The sequence below is a fragment of the Anoplolepis gracilipes genome, chromosome 8 (assembly GCF_047496725.1).
Source record: "Anoplolepis gracilipes chromosome 8, ASM4749672v1, whole genome shotgun sequence".
NCBI lineage: Eukaryota > Metazoa > Arthropoda > Insecta > Hymenoptera > Formicidae > Anoplolepis > Anoplolepis gracilipes.
In genome coordinates, this window is record NC_132977.1 from 5084688 (window position 1) to 5110404 (window position 25717).

The 25717-nt window shown below is 34.8% G+C and overlaps 2 protein-coding genes across 4 annotated transcripts in view; one reads left to right on the top strand and one right to left on the bottom strand.

The window, feature by feature from the left end:
- The window catches only part of LOC140668294 (uncharacterized), a 46405-nt gene extending 23141 nt beyond the window's left edge, over window positions 1-23264 (bottom strand). For 2 of the 3 annotated variants that reach the window (XM_072897186.1, XM_072897185.1), the window contains exons 1-2: window positions 9239-9446; window positions 3873-4154 (exon numbers count right to left, since the gene is read on the bottom strand). Coding sequence is in view for 1 of the 3 variants with exons in the window: in XM_072897184.1 (XP_072753285.1) it covers window positions 21147-21206; window positions 22249-22266 (78 nt within the window). In the remaining 2 variants the exon portion in view is untranslated. Of the gene's footprint in view, window positions 1-3872; window positions 4155-9238; window positions 9447-21146; window positions 21207-22248; window positions 22397-23104 lie in introns of those variants that run through there. The other variant, XM_072897184.1, reaches the window with a different exon arrangement.
- LOC140668289 (odorant receptor Or1-like) lies at window positions 23070-25357 on the top strand. Its single transcript, XM_072897178.1, has 5 exons — window positions 23070-23431; window positions 23760-24095; window positions 24255-24456; window positions 24764-24919; window positions 25229-25357. The coding sequence occupies exons 1-5, from the start codon at window positions 23070-23072 to the stop codon at window positions 25274-25276; spliced, it is 1104 nt and encodes a 367-aa protein (XP_072753279.1). The 3' UTR covers window positions 25277-25357.
- The last annotated feature ends 360 nt before the right edge of the window (window positions 25358-25717 follow it).

The following is a 25717-nucleotide window of genomic DNA, read 5'->3' on the forward strand; positions in this document are numbered from 1 at the left end:
GAGATGGATGTTAGTATTTTAAGCCTATTTAAGTGTGTTTGTCGTATAATATTGACATCGTACACACAAGCAAAGAGAGCACGCGTACACCCTTGTTCGCGCGAGCGCCATTTCGCTCCCTCTTTCTCACTCTATCTGCCTCTATTTATTCCTCTCTCGCTTCTTCCTCATGCTCGTGACACTACGACCCGTATTACTCACATACATATAGACGTATATGCATAGCGCGCGCACGCGCGCGCATACATACACACACAACATTCATATATATATATATATATATATATATATATATATATATATGTACACACACACACACACACACATACACACACACAAATACTCGTGCGAAAATGGGAAGAAGCCGAGGGAGCGAGTGAATCAAATCGCGTTGTATGCTTGGCAAACGACGCTCGGCGTCGCGACGCTTTTCTTCCAGAAACGAAGAATGAACGCAAAAGTTTCTTACTGTAGAAGTTCGTGAACTCGTCGACTCGCTGACTGGCTCGTCGCGATCGCGAATTTGCATGCAGAACTGTTTTGCCCATTAGACACAGTGCTTAGTACGAAAGTTTTTGACATCCGACAGAAAGATTCAAGAATACGTAATGCACTTTTTTTTTTCCTCTTAGATTTTTGAAAATATAAAATTTGATTTTATCAATTTATGTTTTATACATAAAAAAAAGTTTTCAATCGTAAGACAGTGCTAATAATTAATCTCTAAACATATTAGAGCAACGAATTTCTTGTGTATAAATTATCCGTTACTATACAATTTTTAAAATTATTTTAATATTTTTGTAGCAGAAATTGTCACATATTTTCCAGCATGTTATTAATTTTGAAGTAAACTTTAAATTTTATTAATTACACATTTTAAAACTAAAATGTTAATTGCACATATATTCTTAACAAAAAAAATTATTATCAAAATATCTGATTTTTAGAAAAAGAATTATATGATTATATAATTAGCCGAAACCCAATATAATATGTAATAAGTGCGCATCTAAAGTAATTACTCGGAATGAAACACTGTCAGAATAGCGTGATGATTTTAAACTATTTTAATCTATTTTAAACATTTTAAATATTTCAAATCTATCACGTTTGTTAAACTCGGTAATTAAACGTCAAAACGTCACCCATATTCCACCGTCTTTGCAATAAGTCAAGTTTCGGCTCTTCGTCGGCCCGCTATCCGCAGTGAGAGATGATCAGCGTGACATCCCTTTAATGTGTCGCAAGATTACGGACTTATTTGAAAGGGAGGAGTAGCAGCCGCGCTTGTAAACGGTAGCCAAAAGGCTGTCAACGACACCGATAATCTCCGGATAGTCATGACAAATTATGGACAAAGTTATGGGCCCGGCACGATCCTGCGCTAGGACCAGCCGGGATAAATGGGCGACCTGGTGCCAGGTGGGGCGTGCCCGTCTCATGCTGTGAGATGAACAATTACATAACACCATGAAACGCACCACGAACACAGCGGGGATTCCCTTGAAAGAGAGTCTTGGGTCGATTCACACCGGAAGATATCTGTGCAGTTGGTAAATTACAATCATTTTGTACACATAAGTATATCAAAAATTGTATGAGAACTAGAATAAAGACATTTAAAAAAGACAAATATTTGAATTTAGATATTATTCTATTGTATTATTTACAAGATAATTTTATATCGCGTTATTAATATTTTCCAGTAGCCAAGAGAGATTAGAAGAGTAAAAACTAATAATCCGACGCAATAACATTTTTATTAAAGTACGATAATATTTATATAATATGTATCCTACGTATAATGACAATAATAAAATCGGAATTGAAGTTTAGTTTTATTCGGCCGAGTGACGTACACACGCACTTGGCGTAATGTTTTAAATAAATCTCTGAGTGAAAATTTCTGGACCATGCTGATGCGATTTGATACGTCGAGCTTGCTTTTTGTTTGACACAAATATTTGCGCGCTGCAAAATCGCATGGCAAAAATCGCCATCCGATTTCTCCGGTCCGGATCGAATCGGATCGGAAATCATGCTCGTTCGTTTGTACCCGGGGTCTGAAACTGCGCGTCGCGCGGCGGGTCGCAAACTACCGTCGCCCGTCACCGATGTTTAGGTAAGATATTCGTCCTCGCAAATATTTGGAGATTGTCTACAGCCTCTAACCACCGCGCACCACTCTATCGGCTCTTACATTTAATTAATGACGTGCACTAACGTCCGGGGCGTTAATGCGCCTTAACGCAAACGTCACTTTAGCCGCGCTGTTTACGCTCCGCGGGCATCGCTGACTTTATTACGATTATTCTTCCGATAAACCGCGAGGTAAAACGTCAATTTGCCCCTGTGTAAATTGCGCATTTCAATATTGTGACGATTTGTGGTTTGCATTATAATAAATCACTATTAAAGTGTCGATAACGTATAATAAATATATCCTATAAAATACAGATATTACAACTTGACTAGTATACTTTTCTGCTAAATGTGAGTTATATTAACGGAGAAAAAAATAATGCAACTGTAACATTTACATAAATGATAAATGCAAGAAAATTAATACGTTAAATTAATACGTTATTTGAAAAATCAATTTATAATGAATATTTTTCCATTTAAACAAATATTTTTAATTTTCGTAAAGGATTAAGAAAAGTGATTTTTTTTCAATGAATTATATTAAATATCGAGAATTGAATTATTTTAACCAACAAGACACAAAGGCGATTTTAGTTGTCGGGTTAACCATGCATGATCGTAAACCGCAATCCTTTCGGGTAGGTAGAGGCTTCATAAAAAGCCGCAAGTCCTTTCGTGGTTAACCATTAACCGGTTGTTAGGACTCTATCGAGAGCTATTATATGTATATTTCTACGTCGATTGTCAATGTATAATTTAATCATGTAATAGCATACAATACGTAATTACAATAGCAATTATATATTTATTTTATTATTAAATATATCTGAGACAAAATCATCATAGAAAATCAATAATTAAAAAAAAAAGAGAGAACTAGGAGAAGTCAATACACGTATACTGATTTCTTCTTTAATCCATATCGGTTATTTTGTTTTATCCTTTCAATTTATTCCACAATCAATTTCTTTATTTTTTCATTTATAAAATGGTGTTTATCCGTGTCCATATACGTATACTTTAGATTTTTATCGCACAATGTTGCGTTGATCGATCACATAGCTCTTTGAGACATATATATGAGAATACGCGAGATCATGATTAATCCAAATTCACGCGCGGTCGCACAGCATGTCGCGAAACGTCAATCCAAACCAGTACGACCAGGTAGATATATAGGGTTTTCCATTTCAGCGTGACTGATCACGGTTTTTGCTGAAAACGTTGGTTGGATGGAGATTGTCGACGAAAGTAAACGGACGCATGGTAGATGAACATGCGAGCATGAAGGATAAGCGTATCAATTACATTAACCCTCTGATGCATTAGTTGTGGAAAGCAATGTATAAATATAAACGCAGAAATTTTTGATACCTCTATACAAAGAATACATAATTGAAATTTTTGTTTCCGAAAAGAAGAGAGATGAAAAGTGAAAATATCGGTTTTAAAAGCTGAAATGCACATATAAATTATATTAACCCCCTAATATATTAGTTGTGGAGAGAAAGCTAAAGAGAGTGAGAATGTCAGATGTGAAATTTGAAATGCATCTGGAATGTACATTTAAAATATCATGCATGTAATTCGTGGGAGAAGAAATCGTTGATTAAAACGATCGGATTTATTGGAGCTTATTCCCCAAGTTTACTGCGGAGGGTCGTTATTGGAATCGAGCGAGGAGGTAACGGCAGAAATAAATAGTTGATTAGCGCGTTACGTACGTGGTGGCCGCGACGCGGGCCGACGCACCCCGGTATCCGGCAGCTTATAATGTATCGCCCAGTCAGGTTTGGCGTGGTCCAGTAGGGGGTTCGGTTGACAAATCATTAACTATGCATCGAGCAGGCCTGCAAATACTCGTTACTAGTGCTTCTCCGTACTGGCCTGATCCCTCGCGCCCCTTTCCACGATACACCGTCGTCCTATTCCTGCCCGTCGAGCCCTTGCTACCGCCCCCTCTCCCTGATCGTTTCGCCACCGTGAGTGACCTCCGGGTGATATCCCTAATTAATAACAGTATTGTGTAGAAGGTTATAACAAAAATGTGATCTTTACTTTTACAAGAATTTATTACGTGATAAAATGTTAACTTTAATTTGAGCAATGACAATTTTTATAATCGCGGCGATGTCAGAGTGGCCTCTTCTTCTATTCCTCCTTTTCGCCCTTTTCCACAGATTTTTAATGAAAACAAACGAAAAAAATTTGGGTTTTTCTAAGCCAGTATTATCAAGTTACGGATTTGCGAAAAAAAGAAACTCTCTTTATAGCTCTAACTTATTTATTTTTTAGTAAAATGCAAATTGACATATTAAAATTGATCAATATGAGTCTGAAACAGAATGTTTACAGATCCATCAATAATTCGTAAATAATGTTGATGGTATTTCTGATCATGGAAGTGATTTTGTATACATTTTATAAATTTTATTGACTTTATATATATATATATATATATATATTATATAGACTTTATAAATATTATTTTGCGATACTAAGATAGAGTTCACTTTAGATGATTTATATAAATTTATATAAAAATTTGTGACGCAATTTTGTTTAGGATTAAAATATTTAAAAAATTAATTTATAATATATATGTATACATATGTATATACATACATAAAATTATAATATTAAAATATATATTCAAAAGCGCAGCATATAAAATAATAAAAAGAATATCATCTTTTGTCGTGAAAAAATCGTTTAAAGTGATTTTAAATCTTTCTTTCTTTTTTCTAAATAAAAAAGAAACTTTAGTAAATTGGTCCTTCGTTCTAAAGCTGCTTTGTGTGTAAAGCTTCCTCTCTTCCATTTTTTTTTAATCAAGTCCCAATATATACGAGAAATCAGCGTCGCGACGAATCGACGCAGTCACGATTAATGGGGATGCATCGCGGGCTTTCATCTCGCTAATGACGCGCTGCAATTTGTCGGCCAAAAGCACAATCGTGGTCAGGTCTCACGAAAAAAAAAAAAAAAAAAAAAGCGTTAAAAGCGTACCGCGTTTGACTGCGATCGGTACAGGTCGATTAGCGCGGCGGTGAGAGATTAACGGGAATAAACAGGGATAAAATAGAATCCGCGGGGGATGCAGCGGGGTAGGACGCGAAGCCGTGGGGCTCGCACGAGGACGACTGATGATGCGGTTTGAAGCCACGTGTATACGGGAATTTGTTGTACGGTTATGCGGCCCTTCCAGGTATCGGGCGGCCCCGGGGTGGCAGGGGGAGGGGGAGCGGGAGGGGGAGGGAGAGGGAGACGAAGGGACAGAGCGGTGGAAGGAAGAATCGGTGGAGGACGAGACCGGGCCGGGGGTTTAGAGTCGGCAGCAGGGTTGCTCCGCGCGCTCGGATACCGGAGGGAGCGCCGCGGGAACGAGGGTGGCGAAACCCCCCTCGGCGAGGGTGAGAGCGAATTCGTGGCATTAAACATGGTGGACTCGCGCATTGGTTGCGCAGTAGCTGGGCGTTACGGGCCGCACCATCGACCAGCAGGGCGCACTATACCGGTCCGCTGTATACCAACCATCCCACGGTATGTTTATCCCCTCTCGTTCCAGAGAGAAAGAGAGATAGAGAGAAAGAGAGAAAGAGAGAGAGAGAGGGAGAGAGAAATAGATAGAGTCGATTCTTCGTCTCCTTCGTAGCTCTTAAGGTGAATTTGCGCGGTGCGCTTTTGGCGATCAATCCCCGATACATCTCTTGGCAGATGCAGGGGTAGGGCGAGACAAGTGTAGTAATTTTACACATTTATACTTGTAAGAATAGTCTTACAACTGTAATAAAAATAAATTATACATTAAAGGAAAGAAAATTAAAATTGCAAAGAGATAAATTACTGTAAATTATAAAAATAAATTGAAGAGCACATTTCAACGAGAGAGAGAGAGAGAGAGAGAGAGAGAGAGAGAGAGAGAGAGAGAGAGAGAGAGAGAGAGAGAGAGAGAGAGAGAGAGAGAGAATGTTTAGATAGTAAAATATAAAATGTATTAAAAAATGTGGGATTTTCTCTACTTTCTTAAACAGTTTGTTTCTTATAAAATAAAATTAACATAAATAACATAAATATTGTACGTAAAAAATATCGTGGTATTGTATTGTACAACAAATATCATAATATGGATACTGTACATATATTGTTGGAGGAGAAGGCATCTCCTCATCTTAAATTCCTTTAATGAATGTTTAAAGAGAAATGCATTTAAATATAGTATTTGTTTTACTTCTGATATGAAATTTAAATGACTTTTCAAGTGACGTTAAGGATACACAGTGGAAATTCGCTTTTGCCTCGCGCAAATGATGCCTTTACTGCATTTGTGCACAAGATAAACGAGAATATGTATAAATCTCCTTCAAGATGTATCCTTTATTCCAGAATTGGTGCTAATAAAATTTTGAGAAATTTTATTAACTCCAATTATTCAAGCCAGTTTGGCTGGCTTGAATTTGAAGCACCGCAATAAACTTAACCCGGTTCGATAATACTCGAAATCGATCGTAATCGGTTTTGGAGGGCATCTAATTGTGCGATACATATTAATAGGATCGCGTGCCTCGAATAAGACGGTTATTGGCCACTTAAGAAATACTGCTCGTTAAGAAATTAATGTCAGGCATTAAATTGTGAATAATGTATGCATATGCGTGGCTGTAATTTTCTTTTGTCATTAGTTTTTACAAAGGAAATGTAAACTATAAATGAAGCTTATGTCTCACACACACACACACATACACATACACACACACACAAAATTACATACTGAAATTGGGATTTACATGTGTGCACGCGTATTTTCTCACCGAAGGTACGTCGTAGGCAACGGGGCGAGCAGCAGTATATTTTAAACGTAATTCAAACAATATTTCGCGTACAATTGATATAGCTAAGCGCGATATTCAATAAAGCGTGTAACTGGAAATATTTACTTTAGAAAGAGCTAGGAAATCGAATAAATGGCCAAAAATTAACTTGCAAATTTGCTTTGCAGTCTAGATACCTGTGCTATACAATGGTTAACATATAATAAATTAAAGACATTATCACAGAACATGTATAACATTGAAAAAGATGTGTTTTGTGAGAAAACCTGATTGTTTAATATTGGGATAATCAAATTTGAAGTTGTTAGTTTATGACACAGTAAGACTGAATTAATTTTTTTAACGCGTTATTTATTAAAGATATATTTTTTTTGTGTCCATAGAGAGAGATGTATAAAATTCATATTATATTTTACATTAAAAGTTGGCTTATTTTCTTAGCAAAAAAAAAAAAAGTTTACTACAAGATTTACAAAATTGTTTAAAAATTCATTTATTTAAAAATTCACAAAATATCTATAATTGCCTATAAATAACCTTATGAAAAATTTTAAAATTTTCTGGAATAAATGAGAACTTGATAACAAAAGGGTTGATATGAGAAATGTTTCAGTTCCGTTTACATAAGATACAGTCTTTGCGGAAGAGCGGCGTAAAAGTTATAATGAGAACAGAAAGATGATAAAATGTGCATGGAAAAATTTTCGACCGACAAGAGAGAGAACGAGTGAGATTTAAAGGCGACTCAAAAGGGTTCGATAGTCCGATCGAAGTGAACGAAGGCTCGGAGGAGAGAGAAGAGATGCGCAGGTATAATAAAGGGTAAACACATTCACCGGAGCAGCGGAGGGTCCTTCGCGATTTCGTGAGATTTTCAGTTAATTTTCTGGTTCCTCTCTCTCTCTCTCTTTCTCTCTCTCTGTCTCACGGACCACTCCATCAAGCGCCTCCCCCTTCCAGACTTCCTGGGCTATCTCCCGTCCACCATTCGGATCCTCGGCCCGCCGAGCCCTACCCTTCCGTAAGAGTTTCCAACCCTTCCAGCGAGGTAGCCTGGTATAATATTCAATTACATAGCTGCAAGTAAAGTCAAACAAGCCCACGGGGCCTGCAAATCTTTCTCTCTCCCTCTCTCTCTCTCTCTCTCTCTCTTTCTCTTCTTGTCTTCCTCTCTTGCCTCTTTCTGGGTTGAACGAGAGCCCGCGGGGAGTAGGAGGATGTATACATCCACCCGGTGTATATACGCCGCGTTATTCCACGTTACTTTATCGCAGCGTTCGCGCAGTTTGCAGAGACGCCTGGTCGACGTAACGAAGAGAGTGCAAATTCTTGTTTGGAAAAGGAGGGACTACAGGCTACTCTCGTCCTCGTTCGTTTCATCCCGTCGCGACGCGGAGGAGAAACGCAATCCTCGGTCTCGTGCTGTTCGCGAGAGCCGCATCGTCTCGAACGTTAATTATAAGGCGGCATCCCTTTTCCCAAGTGCGTGCTAATGCGACTGAACGATTGCAAAGTTGAAGAAGAAAAAATATTAAGTTTTTCTGATTTATCTAATATTATGTGATTGCGTGTTTGTGTGAATGCCAAGGTACATCTACAATTCTACTCGCTCATCTTTTATTCGTTAAAATAAATATATAATCCTATTATAATTGTTCCTATAGAATTATATACATGTATCGTGTATTGATTAAGTCTTTATTAGCTACAAATTCGATTTTTAGTGTCTTTTGGAATGAACAAATTCTCGTAATATCTCTGGATTTTTTAAGAGAGATAGTTGAATTTCTTTAATTGATTAAAAAAAAATTGGATAAAATTATAATATCATTTCAGCAAATAATGTATAAAATTAAAAAGTTTCTTTATTTAAAATAATTATTAAAAAAATTTTTTTACGTATTAATTTGATGAAAATGTGTTTACTTTTTTCAGGGAGAGAAAAACTTGTGTCATAAAAAATCGATAATTATATTCAATATTAAATGGATTAAATAGCGATATGGCAATACGTTTAAATATGAGGGAAGATTTAGAAGATCAATACTACAATCTACTTGAACAAGTAAAACACGTAAGTCTCGCGTTATACTAATTCGCAAACGAGAAGGGTGGTTTACCTCGCTTCTGCCCTTCAATTATCGACAATGATGCGACAACAATGGAGCGAAGTCGCCCGGAAACGTGGTATAATATCTCACGTTTAACCGTGGCAAACCCCTACGCGATCGACGCCCGTAACTACCCCCTTGACGTACCGAGTGAATAAAATATGAATAGGCAGAACCGCCGACCGAGCGATTCTCATGGCTCGTCTGACCGATGAGACAAATGGTCATTTAATGGCGCTCGTATGAGGTAATTGCAAGAGAATCATCGTGCTCGTCTGCGTGATGCGTTTTACGACGCACCTGTAATTCGATCCTGTAATGAGATGGATAAAACAATCATTCGACGTAATATAAAAAGACATAAGTACAATGTATGCAATATGCAAAGTTCGATTAAAAATTCATATTGATATTAATATAGTATATTTTCAAATAACAATAATAACTATATATATGTAATTATCTATTATTTATAATAATAACTAGTTATCTATTTTGTTGATAATTAATTGTTAGGAATCAGACTAGTAATGATACGACACTTCTTCATTCAAGGTGTGCGAATGGAATTATTTCGATGATAAGATGCATATGTTAATAATCATCTCTTATGCTGTTTCGATCAAAAGAAATTATTTAAAAAAAATCACAATTATATCTCGAATATCGAGACGATCGATCAGTCGGAGATTATCGAGAAATAAAGGTTGTCTCGATTTCTTGTTTTCGCGTCTCTTCTCTTTCTCTTTTCGCCTTGATGAGAAATTCTCGCTAGCATTCACGAACCAGCCGCCGCTTAATTCCAGCTAATTAATAAACTTTTATCATCTCCGTGTTTGTGCCCACCCCCGCGCGCACACTTGCCCACTTTCCCTCTTCCCTCTTTCCGTATACTCTTCTGTAAAGAGAGAGAGAGAGAGAGAACGGGGGGGGGGGGGGAGGAAGGAAGATAGAGAGAAAGGGAGAGAGCGAAAGCGTTCGAATTCATCTACTAACCAGTCCCTTCAAAGGGTGGCTTTACTGTTCGTTCGCTCGGCCCTTTCTATCACAGTACCACCATCCTTTTCCTTTTCCTCCTCCTCCTCCTCGTCTCTTTCTCTTTTACTCCTCTTCTCTCTCAACTTCACCCTTTCGAGAGCGAATTCAATCCGCTTCAAAGACACCGTATAATCATCCGCCTTCTGGTATCCGACATTCAACCTCGAGATTTTCCACTCCTTCCCCGGGCCCTTCGCGTCTCGCCATGAAAGAACCGGCTATTGTAGCCGCAACGTCTCCAATTCGTTCGTCGAGTGTTTTCAACTATGTATCATAGAGATGATCCTCGCACACACATACACATACATGCCGCACGTAATTGTTTCCGGAGATGTAAAATAGTTGTGGAATTATGGAAAGTAATATCAATAAAAACAAACGAAAATATATCTAAATATATGTATATATAAATTGCTATTTTAATCTTCTTTAATCTTTAGCATTTTGCGTTAGCATAACGTTGATGATTATATTCATATAGGTGTAGACAAGTGTGTTTATAATATTATAGATTTTATATTTTATTTATACTTTTATATTTATTTATACTTAAAAGAATGTAATTTTGTATTTTTTTTATTTATTATTCATTTATTTTTTGTTATAATAAATAAAAATTAATTATTATAAATTATTATACGGAGATTTCTGAGAAATCTTAGTCTGGAGTTAGGCAATACAAGCGCAAAGAATTAATATAAAAACTATATCCATCGTATAAATTGTTATATATAAATTGAATCAATTTTTTAACTAAAATTTATATATATATATATATATATATACATAACTTACATATAGATTATATATCTCAATAATAATATAATTATTTAAGATTAAAACGCGGTGAAAAGAATGGCAGTTAGTTATTTTCGTTAATGGAAAAGTTAAGCAATTGAATGTAAGACAAGCAAAAGTGGAATATATTACTTAGTAACTGATGTAAGCTCTGTGCCTTTCATCCACACTCGCGATATCATTAGGCGAGCAAGAGCGGAGGACGGATCCTGCGGTATAAACGTGCTTTATCTGCCGACCAAGCACAACGAAGGTTCCTCGGAGAGGCCTTTATTGGGGCATAATTTCTCTCGACACACAGCGTGACAGTTATTGCAGGGCGGCATAGGCGAGACTTTCGGGAGGAGGGAAGAGGGTAGGAGAATCTTTAAGTCGCCGTTTCTGCCATGTGCCCTGGTTCCTTCGCTCATCTCGCGCCCCTTCCTTCTTCTACTCCCGTCTTTCGTACATCGTCCTATTGTAGGATAAACATTGCCAGTGCGCTGGATCGCTAATAAACCCGGCTTTGGGCGACGTGATTTACACCATCGTCGCTGTGAGAGAAGGAGAAAGAGAGGGAGAGAGATTGTACTCACACGGTGCAAATTACATGCGTTTACGATCCGCTCAGACTGCCGCTGTGTATGCACGTGCGTACGTATGTGTGTACTCTGTTATACTGAGAGCGGTGCGAAAAAGTATTGCGCAGCCGCTATTTGTTTTTCGGTTCAATCGAGCCGCCGGTTATGATTATCGGCGCAATGTAATTATCCGCGTGTTAGCTTAGAGTTTGTTTACGAATACGGTATACCTTAGCAAGGTCTGTGGTCGCAATGTTTCTTGATTCTCGATGCTCGAAATGCACTCGCACGTGATCTTGATTGGCCGTAAGAATAAGGGAGATATAATTATCGTAATTTTCGAATTTTTAATTAGAATGAATAGAGGTGCAATTTTAACTCAGATAAAAATTGGACAGATTTTAATCCTTAATGTTTATTCGTTATAAACAGGGTAAACTCATAAATCGCCGTCCTCTCTCGTCCATTTCCCCTTTCACCTCGTTCACTTGGTGCCTTACACGTGACTGCGATGTCCTCGATGTTCGTCGTTTCGCTTCCGGTCACGTGGCCACCGCGGGAAAAAAGAGGGTCAAATGAGTGAAGGACCACCCTCATTAGGCGCCGTATATCAGGACATTGGCGCGTGGCGGCGACGCGTAATTACGCGCCTCACCTGAAGCTACCCAGGCAGACCCTGGTACATGGCATTCGTGTCACTCGTGTGTTATAGGCGTTACTTGGTCGGCCGACGTGGACGACGGACGACGGACGTGTCGTTCGCGAGCATTAATTGCGCGGGACCGGGCCGCTTAATTTATTTGCCTCTTCGTGTCTCCCCCTCCCTCACCGACGTGTGTAAACCGCTCGCGACGGAATCTTTTGAGTTCCCACGCGACACGGTCCTGCTTCATTTGCCCAGCGCAAATATTTTGCTCGACCGGCATCTCCCAGGTTACGCCGCGACGCCACCCTTACGTGAACGACGTAAAAAAAAAAAAAAAAAAAAAAAAAAAAGTACAGAGCAGTACAGCAAAGCGTCTCTATACGAGATTGTTGGGGGATATACCCTTCCACTCGAGGCAATAAATGACGGTTGATCGAATTATAAAATTGTAAATTATATAATGTTAATGTAAACTTGATAAATGAAATTATTATATTAATATATATTTCATAATAATTTGTATATATGAGCAAAGCGTCGACCGGTACTTAATATTGAATGAGAGTATATTCCGCTAATGTCATGGTGTAGTAATAATTACAAACTCTACATTAACATATAAACAATCAGATAATTATAATGTAAAGTTATTTTCACACATTTTCTTTAAAATATATTTTGTATTATACGATGATTACGCACAGTTGTGATCTATATAGATCTACAAATATATAATGAAGATAATCGATAATTCTAATGATAAATTTTATTAATACAATTAATAAATTATTGCAATAATAAAAAGAAGAAAGAGCAATTAAAACACGTCTGAAATATAAAATATATCGATATTCTTTTTTAACGCTATGCAATTTTCATTTCGTTATATTTTGCTTATCTTTCATTGATATCTATCAAGATTACTGTAAAATAAACGGCAAACTCACAAAAGTCCGCAAAAGTTTTTTTCCTCGTAAAATTTGTCAACTCTCTCAATCGGCCAATATATTATTCAATTCCATCTTCAAACACCATAATTAACCGGAGTATCTTTGCGGAGGGCAACAACGACGACGGCACCGGTGGACCAGTTACATGAGTGAAAAAATAAAAACAAAAAAAAAAAAACGAAAGAGCGAAAAGTGAAGCTCGCTCGCCAATGTCTCGCTTTAAATCGACGCGTGGATGTCTATGTATATCTAACGCGACAACTATGTATATTTGCCAGACATAAACGGAATGGCGCGGCGGAGGCACCATGGGGTTGCCGCAACGGGTATCTATGCCGCGCCACTACCCTGTAATAATAGGCACTCAAATATTTCCCGATTAAATATTTGATCTCGTTTTTATGCCATTTATTAAAAGCCACAAGAGTGAAACGCGAGCGCGCGTGCGACCAAAATTCGCGACCGCGACATCATTCCTTGATTACTAGAATTCAGATTAGGCCAGTGGCGTGATACAAAGGGCCCGAATTTCGTACCGCTCGATTGTATGTATCTGATTTATTCGGGCCGTTCTCTTCCCTCTTTTCCTTGCCATTTTCCATCTCGTATAATGAAGCACAATTACATACGTATGCAAAATTATTTTCTACGAAACTCAATCGCAAACGCAAAAAATTAAACAGAAAATGCACACAAAATATATTTGCTAAGGTTAAAGATGCTGCTGACAAATGTTTTCAGTGTTTTTTTTTTTTTTTACAGCTTCCGATGACAGCGTGCGTTTATCAATATTTTTAATACCGCGCCAATGCATTTTTCATATGGTCCACTAATTCGCGATTAATCAAAACCACGATCGGTTGATCGGCTACGGTTCTTTTTTCTTTCCCCTCCACTGCAGTCGATATATACGGTGATTTCTCGATAAGTGACCTCGGTGTATTACCTAGATTACCATTGAATTCTCTGCTCTCTGTCTTTCTTTCTCTCTCTCTCTCTCTTTCTCTCTCTCTTTTCTCTCTCTTTTCTTTCTATCGCGCTCTCCGCGCGGAGATTCTCGATGGTCAGAGTCAGTCAATATATTCGGGACGATAAAGAAGGGGATGAGAGAGATTCTCGGTAAAGGGATGACAGAGAAGGGTGCAAAACGGTCGCAAGGGGAGGGCGAATGGCGAAGGGAATAGGAAGTGGCGGCTGGAGGCCCGAAGGTGGAGAAAGAGGAAGAACAGGAGAGAGATGGGTTGTACGATCGAGGGGGAGTGGCGCAAACATTTGCCTGCCGCCCGGTAAATTAAAAGCACACAGAGAGGAGAGAGAATAGAAACGAGAGAGGAGAGTGAGTAAGTGAATGAACGAGCGAGCGAGGAACGGATCGTAGGTGGCCATCGTTTTCACTGCTCTCCCTCACATCTTTCCCTCTACCTCTTCTTCCTCATCCGTATCACTCGCTCTTCTCTTCACCCAAAAAGATCTACGTGAATGAAGAGACTCTGCTCTCTTCCTACCTACGCGAACACTTTTCATTCCCGCCAATAGACTGAGCCTGAACGTGCGGCTTGTTTTTGGACACCGAGTTCGTCATGTATCTTTGATTAAGAGTTTTTCTATGCTGTTATAATTATTATGTTAATAATGAAACTTTTGAAATATATATATATATATATATATATAATTATTGATAAATAGTATTAAAAAAGTATATTTTTACTATGGAGATATTTTATAAAATGCTGAATAAGAGAAAATTAAAGGGTAAATAGATGAGTAAAAAAAAGTGTGTTTGACTTTAAATTGAACAAAGAATGAAAACACAATAAAAAAAAAAGAAATATTTGCAACTGTTGTAAATATCTCGCATCGATTTTGTCCACGATTGATTATTTCATCTACGTGATATATTATCTATATTTATTTATATTTTGCAGAGCACAAGTACGTTAACTCTGAAGTACTCTGTACAGCGTAACATGATTGATAATGTAATCTAACTCTCTCACGATTTCTTATCGTCTCCGCAATGTTCGGTTCTTGCTACTCAGCGATCGGCAACGCAAACACCTCCGAGATCCCGCTTATCGCGACGCTTTAGTGCGCTGATAAACCGTCGCGATCGGGTCGAAACGTCGAGAATCGAGTTCTCCGTCTTCTTATCTCCCGTCCTTCCTTCTTCACCCTTTAGTACCGCTTTGTCTCTCAATCGGGCCCTTTTATGATTCGTTTGGCCGTCCTCCCGCACCCCTCCCTTCAAACGTTCCTCCCTCGGCTATGCATGTCGTTTGCGGCGCGCACAAGGGATAGAGCGGGATGGTAGCGCGAGCCTCTCTGTGTTGACAGGCAAATATTTGTCGCGGCATACACCACCACCGTCAACCACCTCCGCCGCCGTCGCCTCCGTCTCGTCAACGCATCCATCCCGTTCGCCAACCCTTTTCCCGCTCCTCCTGCTTACAAGTCGCGTTTTCGCACGACGACCCTGAAGATGTTATGCTCCGAAGACGCGCTGAAAATTCCCCGGTAATGCAACGATGACGTTCCGCTTTGAGAATCTTGGGTCTCTCGCTTCTGCCAGTACACACAGCTAGGTCAAAAGTATTTCAGAGACCTTGCATATTTTATTACACGCTTTTGAACATCTGAAGAGGAAGGGTTAAAATGATTCGTCTCATAAAAATGTTGACAATAAAAAAAAGACCTGTTATATTTCTTCGGGGGTACTTTTTGCAAATTGAAAATTTAATACTGTATTATTGAAGAGAACGAAACGTCTCGGATCGATATTCACTTTCTCAGATTAATTAAAATTGTTTATTTTTATTCCAGATTCCACAAATTTGCAGAACTTAGAATATTTGAAATAATTTAAAAGTGACGTCAAGCTTGCATGAGATTCCGCAATAATACAATGGATGTTGAATATATATACAGAACCCTTCTCAGAAGGAGACGCAGTGAATGAGATCAAAGCGACTAAGCACAATCACTTTAAGCAGAAGGTTAAGCACCGTTTTAGGCTGCCAGATATGCTCTGTATATTTATATCTATCTACTTGAACCATAAGAAGAGAAGGACTGGCGCCATATGTAAATTTCAACGCATTATACGAAGTCTATTAACATATAAAAATAATATTTTTTCTATATGATATATACATACACACACACAAACACACACACATACACACATATATATATGTAACAATTTTTATATTTATGACAAATTACATGTCTTTCATAAAATTTTTTATAATATAAACTCAGGGCGAAAAAACATAAAAATCTATCTTTTATATTTATTTAAAAAAATATTTTAAATGTTTTATGAAAGTATAATATTGTGTTTTCGTTAAATTTTGTACAAAGAAATTTTATACATGAAATTATATAATCTTATGTCAATCACTTATAAAAGTTAAAGCTTCTATGAGAGAAATAAAATAGAAAAACTATTTTCTGTTACTTTATCTTTGGTTTTTCTAGTAGAATGGTTACGACATATTTCGGGGTAACATGTATAACGTAGATTGAGATGAGAAATCGAGTGTTTGAGATCCATTATGACACTCCCGTGCAGCCGATAACAATATTGTGATAGCGTAAAGTAATTTGATAGATAAACGTGTCCGAAATAAGAATTAACAGAACTTACGATGACGATTATTCATCGAATGTATTATTACGAATGATTAATTATTTGACAGAAATAAATTATAATATTAATTAAATTATAATGTTAAATTAAAATTTGATTTCCTAAAATGCCCTGTTAATGAAAAATAGTTTAATGATTTAATGAAAAAATTAATAAATGTAATATAATTTTGAGCAAATTATTATTAAGATTTTATACTTAAATAAATATTAATATTAAATAAAATAAAATTAGCATTATACGTGTGTTTTTGATATATAATTCATTTATTACATATAAATTATATTCTGAATATTGAAATTCTTTGAAGTCAAATAAAATTTTTTACGATCACATCTTACGCAAATCTGCGAAAGTTCGGAAATTGGATCAGAACGATCAGTCGGCGACGTTCAATAGCGCTTTATCATTCGATTAGCGACGTACGACCAAGAGGGGGAAGGAGAAAACTGGGCCAGAAAAAAGAGAATTCCAGGCGTACGGGTGGGAACGAAATGCAATTGAGTCTTTGTTGCGCTTTTGACCCCGAAGTCGACTAGACCGGCTAGTGTCTGCCCGTGTTTGTCCCGCGCAAACTTTGTTTTTGCAAATAGAACCACGTGTTCCTCCGTTCACCCTCTATCCTCTCTTCCTCTTCTCCCGTGCACTTCTACCCCCACCTTCTCGCTTCGTTCTCTCTGTGTCTCTTCTCTACCCCTTTCCTTCTCTCTTCCTCTTCTTCTCTCTTACATTCTCCATCTCTAAATCCACACCCCTTTGCGCACACATGCGACAGGTGCCCGACCGGTAAACTATAACAAAAAAGCAAGCTCATTCAGACGATTTGCGCACGATTGGCTTCGCTGTTTGATTAAAGAGTTTATCCGGCATCGGAATCCACGGCGATTTCGCCACCTTCGATGTTCATTCTCGTTCGGGATGTTCTCGCGCGTGCGAATTGGAGTTAATAAAATTCTCTTGTACTGCCTACTAATTTGTATGAACATTTATGAAAGAATTAATAATCTCAATAATTTAAGCGATCTTCACACTTGCAAAATTACAAAAGCATTGTTACTACAATTTATAAACAAAATATTATAATAAAATATATTGAATTTTTCAAGTTATATTTTATGCTTTATTATAAAGATAAAATATCCAAAGATATATCCAGTCAGATCTAACAGCTTTATCTCAGCATAACTATTGTATATTTTCAACTTTCTCTTTTTTTAAACATTTATTGTAAAATTATATGTCTGATGAAACATAAAAGTGTATGCCTGATGAGACTGAGATGCTGTTATATGTGATTCGAAAAACATGTGTGGCACGTACTAATTGAAGGGCCGGTCAAAAGCAACACGGTAGCGAGCCAGGCGATTAACACCTCCTGAAGACCACACGCATTTTGGGTTCTGCGTATTAGAAAGCCGTTTCTGCTTGAGAAAAAGTTGGATCCGGTTGGAACAGATTGAGTATGAAACGTATATTATCACATATTGTCGCTTATTAACAAAAAATCGCGATACGCGTAATAACAAATATATACCAATAATGCATTCAAAGTTTTATTATTTTACGTCAAATCACATATGTATTAAAAATTTATATTATTTTATCTCATTTAAAAATATTTCATTTAAAGATTCACATCATTGGATTTATCAAAGTAAGTTTTCGGCTTTTAGGCAAGACTCTCTCGTTTATTGCCTACGTGAATTTATAAACTTTTACTGATATTGTTACTTGTACAAACTGTGCACGTTTCGCGAGAACGCATGAAAAGATCGTCAAGCATGGGAACGACAGAGAAGATGTGAAAAAGCGACGACTTTCGGAAGTTCATGAAAGTTCGTTTACACAACTCTTTCCCTCGCTGCAATGCATTATGCTCTCGAGACGTAGTGACCTGAAATCTTCGACCTCTGCCGCTCTTCTCGAAGGAACAGCAGTGCGTCTCGTTATTCAGGTGTACTTTCTACAGGTTTGCATTATACAACGTGTTTCAAAAATCATGTACAGAGAACGATGGGATTCTTCATGTTCGCAAGCGTTTCCAGAAAGTGTTTCTATTTTTAGCGAAAGTAATGTTTTTGACGCATCTAAAAATTTATACTTGAAATATCGTAAACTCGATAACTTACTGATATAGATATATGAACAATTTTGTAATCATCGTCATTACACGTTTGATAATATTTAAAAACTATAGGTATTAGATTTAAAATTAACAAGAAAGAATGACTGTATTTGTCGGGATCTTTTTCGAGATGTAAGTAATTTCTAAGATTAAATTATATTTATATATGTATATGTGTTTAGATAGCAAAGTATGTACATATAATTATATAATGCTGCTTAATTGAAAAGAGATCTAAAAGAAATACACTTGCAATTTATGCATACTTTTTTCTTATCATTATATATGTATTCCATCGCAATATACTATTATTTTGTCAAACATTGTAAATAAAATCTTTGTCAAATGCAGGTCAAAATCAACGCTCGTCGTTTACAAATGGAAAATATATATTATTGCAAAAATGCGAAAAGGGAAAACGCGGTTCAAGAAAAATTCAAGAGTTCGATCCGACTGATACGAAACGTGCATCTCGAGACTGGTGTCATTTTCTACCCGGTATGCTGTCCGGCCGACTACTTCTTCTGATGGAGTGCTTCGTCCGCGCGCGCAACCCCGGAGAGCACTCGAGGCCGAGTCGAGAGAGAGACCTCTCTACATGGGTGGTCCATTCTTCTTACGCATGCATTATATAAGTCTTGTAAAGTTCACACTAAGGACAACAGGAGCCGGCCAGACGGTAGGATTCGTTAATTGTACCCGGTGGCCGACCCGCGAGGAATGCGGCGAACGAATCGCGAAGAAAAAACGCGAGATAAGAATTGAGGTTTCCTTCTCGATCTAACATTCGATTAAATATTAATACGATCCGCTGAATGAACAAGGCAAGTGACAAAAAATTTATTTATTTATTTTTTTTCAGATTCCATCACGATTGCATTCACGAATAAGATTCGAATAAATTGTATAATCTGAATTACGAAAAAGGGAAATTGTTCAGAGAAGAGTACGATTAAATGTAGAAATAAAATAAAAACGCGATACTTTTGAAACACTCTGTATATACTGTGCAACGCAGACGAATATGAAATCCGTTGGTCATAACTGATGCTAAAGCATGACTTGAGAATATAAAAGATACATATTCTTAGAGAATCGGTTTCCATGTGGTTGTCATGTTCATATTACTGATAAGGTGATTTGTCGTTTTCTTACGGTGAGAATCGTAGGCAATAATATTAAAATCATACGTTGCACAATTTTATCTTGTAAAACTTGAAAGCTATATATTAAAAGAGATATTTTGAGTGTAATTGCAATGTAATTTTATGATAACACACACATTAATATTTATAATCAGTCTTTTTCCGAATTTTAATCTAACAATAAGTTTTACTTTCGAGCTTCAATAATATACTCGATTAAAATTACTCAATTTTTCTTTTAAATAGTTATTGTACATATAAAGTATAAATAATTTAAAGAAGCAGAAGTTAAAAAGATGGACAGAATTTTCGAAAATTATTTAATTATCTTGATCTAATATAAAATCTGATTATTAAATAAACAATAAGATATTTTATTGTTAAATTTACTATGAGATCTTTCCATCCACCAAAAAGAAGAAACTATGTGAATATATGTGACAAAATAACAGTGAACAAGCAAGATTAACCCTCTTTCGAGAAACGGTCCAGGGCAATATGGCCGATTCATCATGGCGTATCCTGTTCGCTCTCCTGTTCTGGACTTAGGACAACCAACACAAGGGACATCGAGTATCAGAAGAGAGCGGGGAGACATTGCCTGTATTTCGCAGATAAGGACAGACCCTATATCGTAACGCTGACAACCCCGACTCTTTCGGTGCGATCAGATTCACCCCGCTTCGCCCTTGGGTTTTCGCCTTGTCTTCGCTCTCTCGTTGGAATTTCACACGACAAGGGTCCATCCCGTGCAGATGTGATATATGAGACGCTTATGTGGTCGATAACAAATCTCGATTTAACCAGGCCACACTTGACTTAGTCTACATTCCATGGATTATTAACTTTCAAGGATATAGCTGTTACAATATCGACTATTAATTTGTGAAAATTATATAATTAACATAGTTTTTTGGCTTATAATCTGCATAAGTGGATCTTTATGGCAAATAATTTTATTTTTTATTTTATTTTACTTTAGAGAAATATATATATATATATATATATATGTATATTAATTCTGCATAAGTTAAAAATAATTAACGTATAAAATATTAGTTCACGCAAATTAATCTGTATTAAAAAATTAATTTCTTATGTTGATTAATGATTGTAACTGTAGTAAGAATATGTATAAGAATACCTGAATAATATACATAAACTGTGACCATTTGAAAATAGCAGAGTCATCTGTTGGCAGATCCTATAAAAAATAGTGTAGTAAGACATATAGTAGATTTTATAAACACATACACACATTAATGATTTTATACATATATATATATATATATATATATATATATATATATATATATATTTTAACAATTTGTATAAAAATAATTATAAATATATAATTATAAAAAAAATTATAGAAGATATTATGAATATATAAAAATATAAAATGTATTATCTTTTAGCAAATTAACACTATAATAATTATGTAAATATATTCAGTAATTACAAAGAATCAGCAAAAATTTCTAAAATAATATTTTATTATTATTATCGATAAAACAAGTTATTATCAGTCGGCAAATTTATCAGGTGTTCCTCAAATGTTACGTGAGTTCATATTTTGTCACCGACGACGAGTATTGGATCAATAATGTTACCTTCAGTCGACGAATAATCGGCTATTTGATATCATAAATTGATAAGAAATGAGACGAAATATTGATGTATTAGATTTGAAATTAAAATAACAATAATTAAAATTAATAAATTTCATTTGGTAGACTTATTCCAATTTGCAATTTTTTTGTAAAAATTTATATAATAAAGAATTTTAAAAAAATTTTAATGTACCATATATATATGCATGTACACTCAAATTATATGTGCTATTACTAAATGTATTAAAATTTTTTAACACACATACACACACGCATATATATATATATATAATTATAATTATTATATATAATTATATGATGTATTTGATATAGTGTTTTTTCTTTTTTTGATAGATACTCTCTATAATAAATTTTATTATACCTTAATACATTCAATTTTAAAATTTACAGTAATACTATCTAAAATATATTAATCCAATACGTTAATTTAATATTATATACTGCTGTTACATACTGAAATTTACCTTGTTTTTTATAACGTGCAAATTTCCTCTAATCTCTTTTGATATGCGTTTTGTTAATAAAATTATATAAATGATTATTGTGTATATGTATTTTTTCTTTAACTTCTGCAATCAGAATAGATGATGTAAGAATTGAATATATAAATACCAGAATGCGATGAAACATTCAACTGCATCTTTGTATGGTAGCAGCTTAAATGTAATTTAAAAGCTACGTATATAAAGCCATCTGCATCAAGATTTCATATGGCTAAATGACCATAATTGATAGTTTGCTTCTATGACATAACGTTGAGCTGTAAGACACAGACGGATGGACATAAATGCAGTATTACTAGTATTATTTCATGTATAAAATATACATTTCATGTATAAGATATGTATTTCAAAACGGTCGCAAAAATACATCGTTCCACGATGTAAAAGTTTTATATCATCGTAATAACATAGTGTATTCATGAATGCATAAGCGAAAGTTGCAACTAAAAAATCGAATTGCAAAACTATAAACTCTTTACGACTCTTTAACAATGAAATTTTCTTGTCATCGCGCTGCAAAGAATAATTGTCGTATATTATGCGTTTAATATATAATTTTCAAGTTAATAATAATAATTATAATTATAATAATAGTACACTGCGTTAAAAATTGATTTTGTTTTACAAATTTTTCGATGTGTGCAATATTTGATGCGTACAATTCCTTAATCCAAAATTTAATTATTATACATAATTATTTTACAATTATATACTTTATTTATTATTTACCTTACAAACTAAAAATTAAGTTTTTGTAAATTATAAAAATGTGAAAAATGAGATAAGTGGAATGAAATAATCAGACTTTTTGAAAAAGACATTAAAATAAAGAAATATAAGTCCTAAGTAATGTAAAAGCGTTTTGTGGTGTTTTCGCATAATCAGATTTTTTTCTGTAATATTATCGGACAAGTAAAAAAAAAGAAAAAAATGAGCATTCTCACGTTCACATTTCAAATTCTTACCATTTGCGGATGTTGGCCACCGAATTCGTGGACATCAGGATACAAACGTATTATATATAATGTATACACAGTTTGCATAGTTTTGTTAACAAGTACATTTATGTTGTCGCAATTGATGGATATAATTCTGAACGTCAACAACACCGATGATTTCGCCGAGAATTTTTACGTGACACTTGCCATGATTGTATCCTGTTGCAAGATGTTTAGTTTATTGAGAAATCGCAGTAATATTGCGATGCTGATCGATATTTTGATAAAGAAACCATGTAAGCCCGTCGAACTCGATGAAATAGAAATTCGGCAGAAATTCGACAGACTTGTACAGTAGGTGTTTCTAAACGATTAGTAATTATGAAACATAATTATATAGAATATATCGAATTTCGAGACCCTATATTATATAAAAAAATATATAAAAATACATACACATAGGAAATATTAAATCAAATTTTATATAATTAAATTTTTTATAAAATCTATATATAGTGCAACCTTTTTAAAAATAAATTTCAAGATTCATTTTTTGTAAGTTAAAATCGGATTATCAACCTTATGTCTATGAATTAAAAAATGTTTATGAGTTAAAAAATTAAAAACATTAAAAACATTAAATAATGAAATTTAAAAATACACATCTACAACTATTTTACAGGACAAACACGCTTTTTTATGCAACTCTAGTCGAATTGACGTGCGCGTTTGCAATAGTAACATCACTGTTCAAAGATTACAGAAAGGCTAGACTACCTTTCAGAACATGGTTACCATTCAATTATTCTTCGCCGATATTATTTCAAATAGTTTATATGCATCAATCGATAAGTTTGACAATTGGATCAGTCCTCCAAATCGCTTGCGACAGTCTCATTTGCGGATTATTGCTGCATATCTGTTCTCAAATAGAGATAATCGAGTGTCATATGAGGAAAATCGTAAACAAGTCGCATTTTCTTCGCGAGTGCGTCCTGCAGCATATATGTATTTCTAAGTTAGTTTTCTTATTAATAATCATTTTCTTTTTCTAATATAAATACAAATATATATGTATATGTATATATATATATATATATATATATATGTGTGTGTGTGTGTGTGTGTGTGTTTAAATTAATTTTAAAGATGATTCAAAAGTTATGATTAATTCTAGATTTGCATTAATGGTGAACGAAAAGTTTAAATTTATCATCACTGTTCAATTTATAGCGAGTATGTTGGTAGTGTGTTTCAATCTGCATCAACTGACACGGATGAACATAAATGCGAAATATATTCAAATAATATTATATATGTGTTGCATGTTGACACAAATCTCGTTTTATTGCTGGTACGGAAATGAAGTCAAGCTTAAGGTATGCACTTCTAAAATACATTTCTTTTATATGCATTGTGTTCTATCTTTTCTTATATTTTATTTCTTCTTGGCATATTGAATTTGTTTATATTATTATGCGTGTATGTTTTAATATTTTGTGTAATATTTTGTTATTGCATCAGCGATATGCCAAAGCTACTTTACGAGAATTAATTTTTATTTAAAATCAAATTAAATGTTTTTATCTTATTTTTTATGTCTACAACCAATCTACAAAATGCGTACGATTGAATATTTATCTTATAACTGAAATTAAATAAATTTTCTCATATTTTTAACTACAGAGTCAACAACTGGCCAGTAATATGTTCCAAATGGAATGGCTTGTCTTAGATCATAATGTGCAAAAGAGTTTGTTAATAATTATGACACGTAGTATAATACCTATTGAATTCACTAGCGCCTATGTTATCTCTATGAATCTTGAATCATTCGTTGGTGTTAGTATAAAAATTTATTTTTACTTTACTAGATCAATTTTATATATATAAATACGATTTTTACTTATATCTCGACATAGATATAACAGCAATAAAAATCCATTTAAAATAAAGTTTACATTTAAATTAAAATTATACTTTATTAACGCTTTTATTTAATACATAAATTATAAATAGTTTGTAAATTTAAGATTCAAAATTTTTATTTATATTACATGTTATTGTTTAAGTTGTTAGGTTTTATGTTTTAAGAAATAGATTAATTTATTATAGAAATGTTTAATAAACGAATAACTTTGCTTATTGTAGTTGCTCAAGACATCGTATTCTGCTTTCAATATACTTAAACAGATTTAAGATTAAAGTGGCAACGACACAAAATGAAATAAAAAAACAATATATAATTATATTTTATATTTATACAAATCTTTAGATGTGCAAGAAAATGAGTTAAACTATTATAATTAATGCTCTTCTGTGTTGAATAATGATAATATATAAATATAACAGAAATGTTCTAAATGTTATTAATTACACAATTGACATCGAGATTATTTTATACAGGATGAGGCAATATTTGTATAATCGCCATATAATAGCCACTTTTGTACTGTGCAATTTTGATTAACAAATTTTCCTGTAGACCTTACAAATTTAAAAATTTTTCAGTTGATAATAGTTATTGTCTTATCCTGTATATATAAAAAATATGCTTATTTTAATGTTTGAAGAATTGTTTGATCATTTATATTAATATATTAAAAATATTTTAAATTGATTACAAATAACGAAAAAAAT

Excerpts from the sequence above, each read along its gene's own strand:
- LOC140668289 (XM_072897178.1), top strand. The coding sequence starts at position 23,070 with ATGAGCATTCTCACGTTCACATTTCAAATTCTTACCATTTGCGGATGT. Across the intron at positions 23,432-23,759 it reads AAATTCGACAGACTTGTACA|GACAAACACGCTTTTTTATG; the intron begins GTAGGTGTTTCT and ends ACTATTTTACAG. Across the intron at positions 24,457-24,763 it reads GAAATGAAGTCAAGCTTAAG|AGTCAACAACTGGCCAGTAA; the intron begins GTATGCACTTCT and ends TTTTAACTACAG.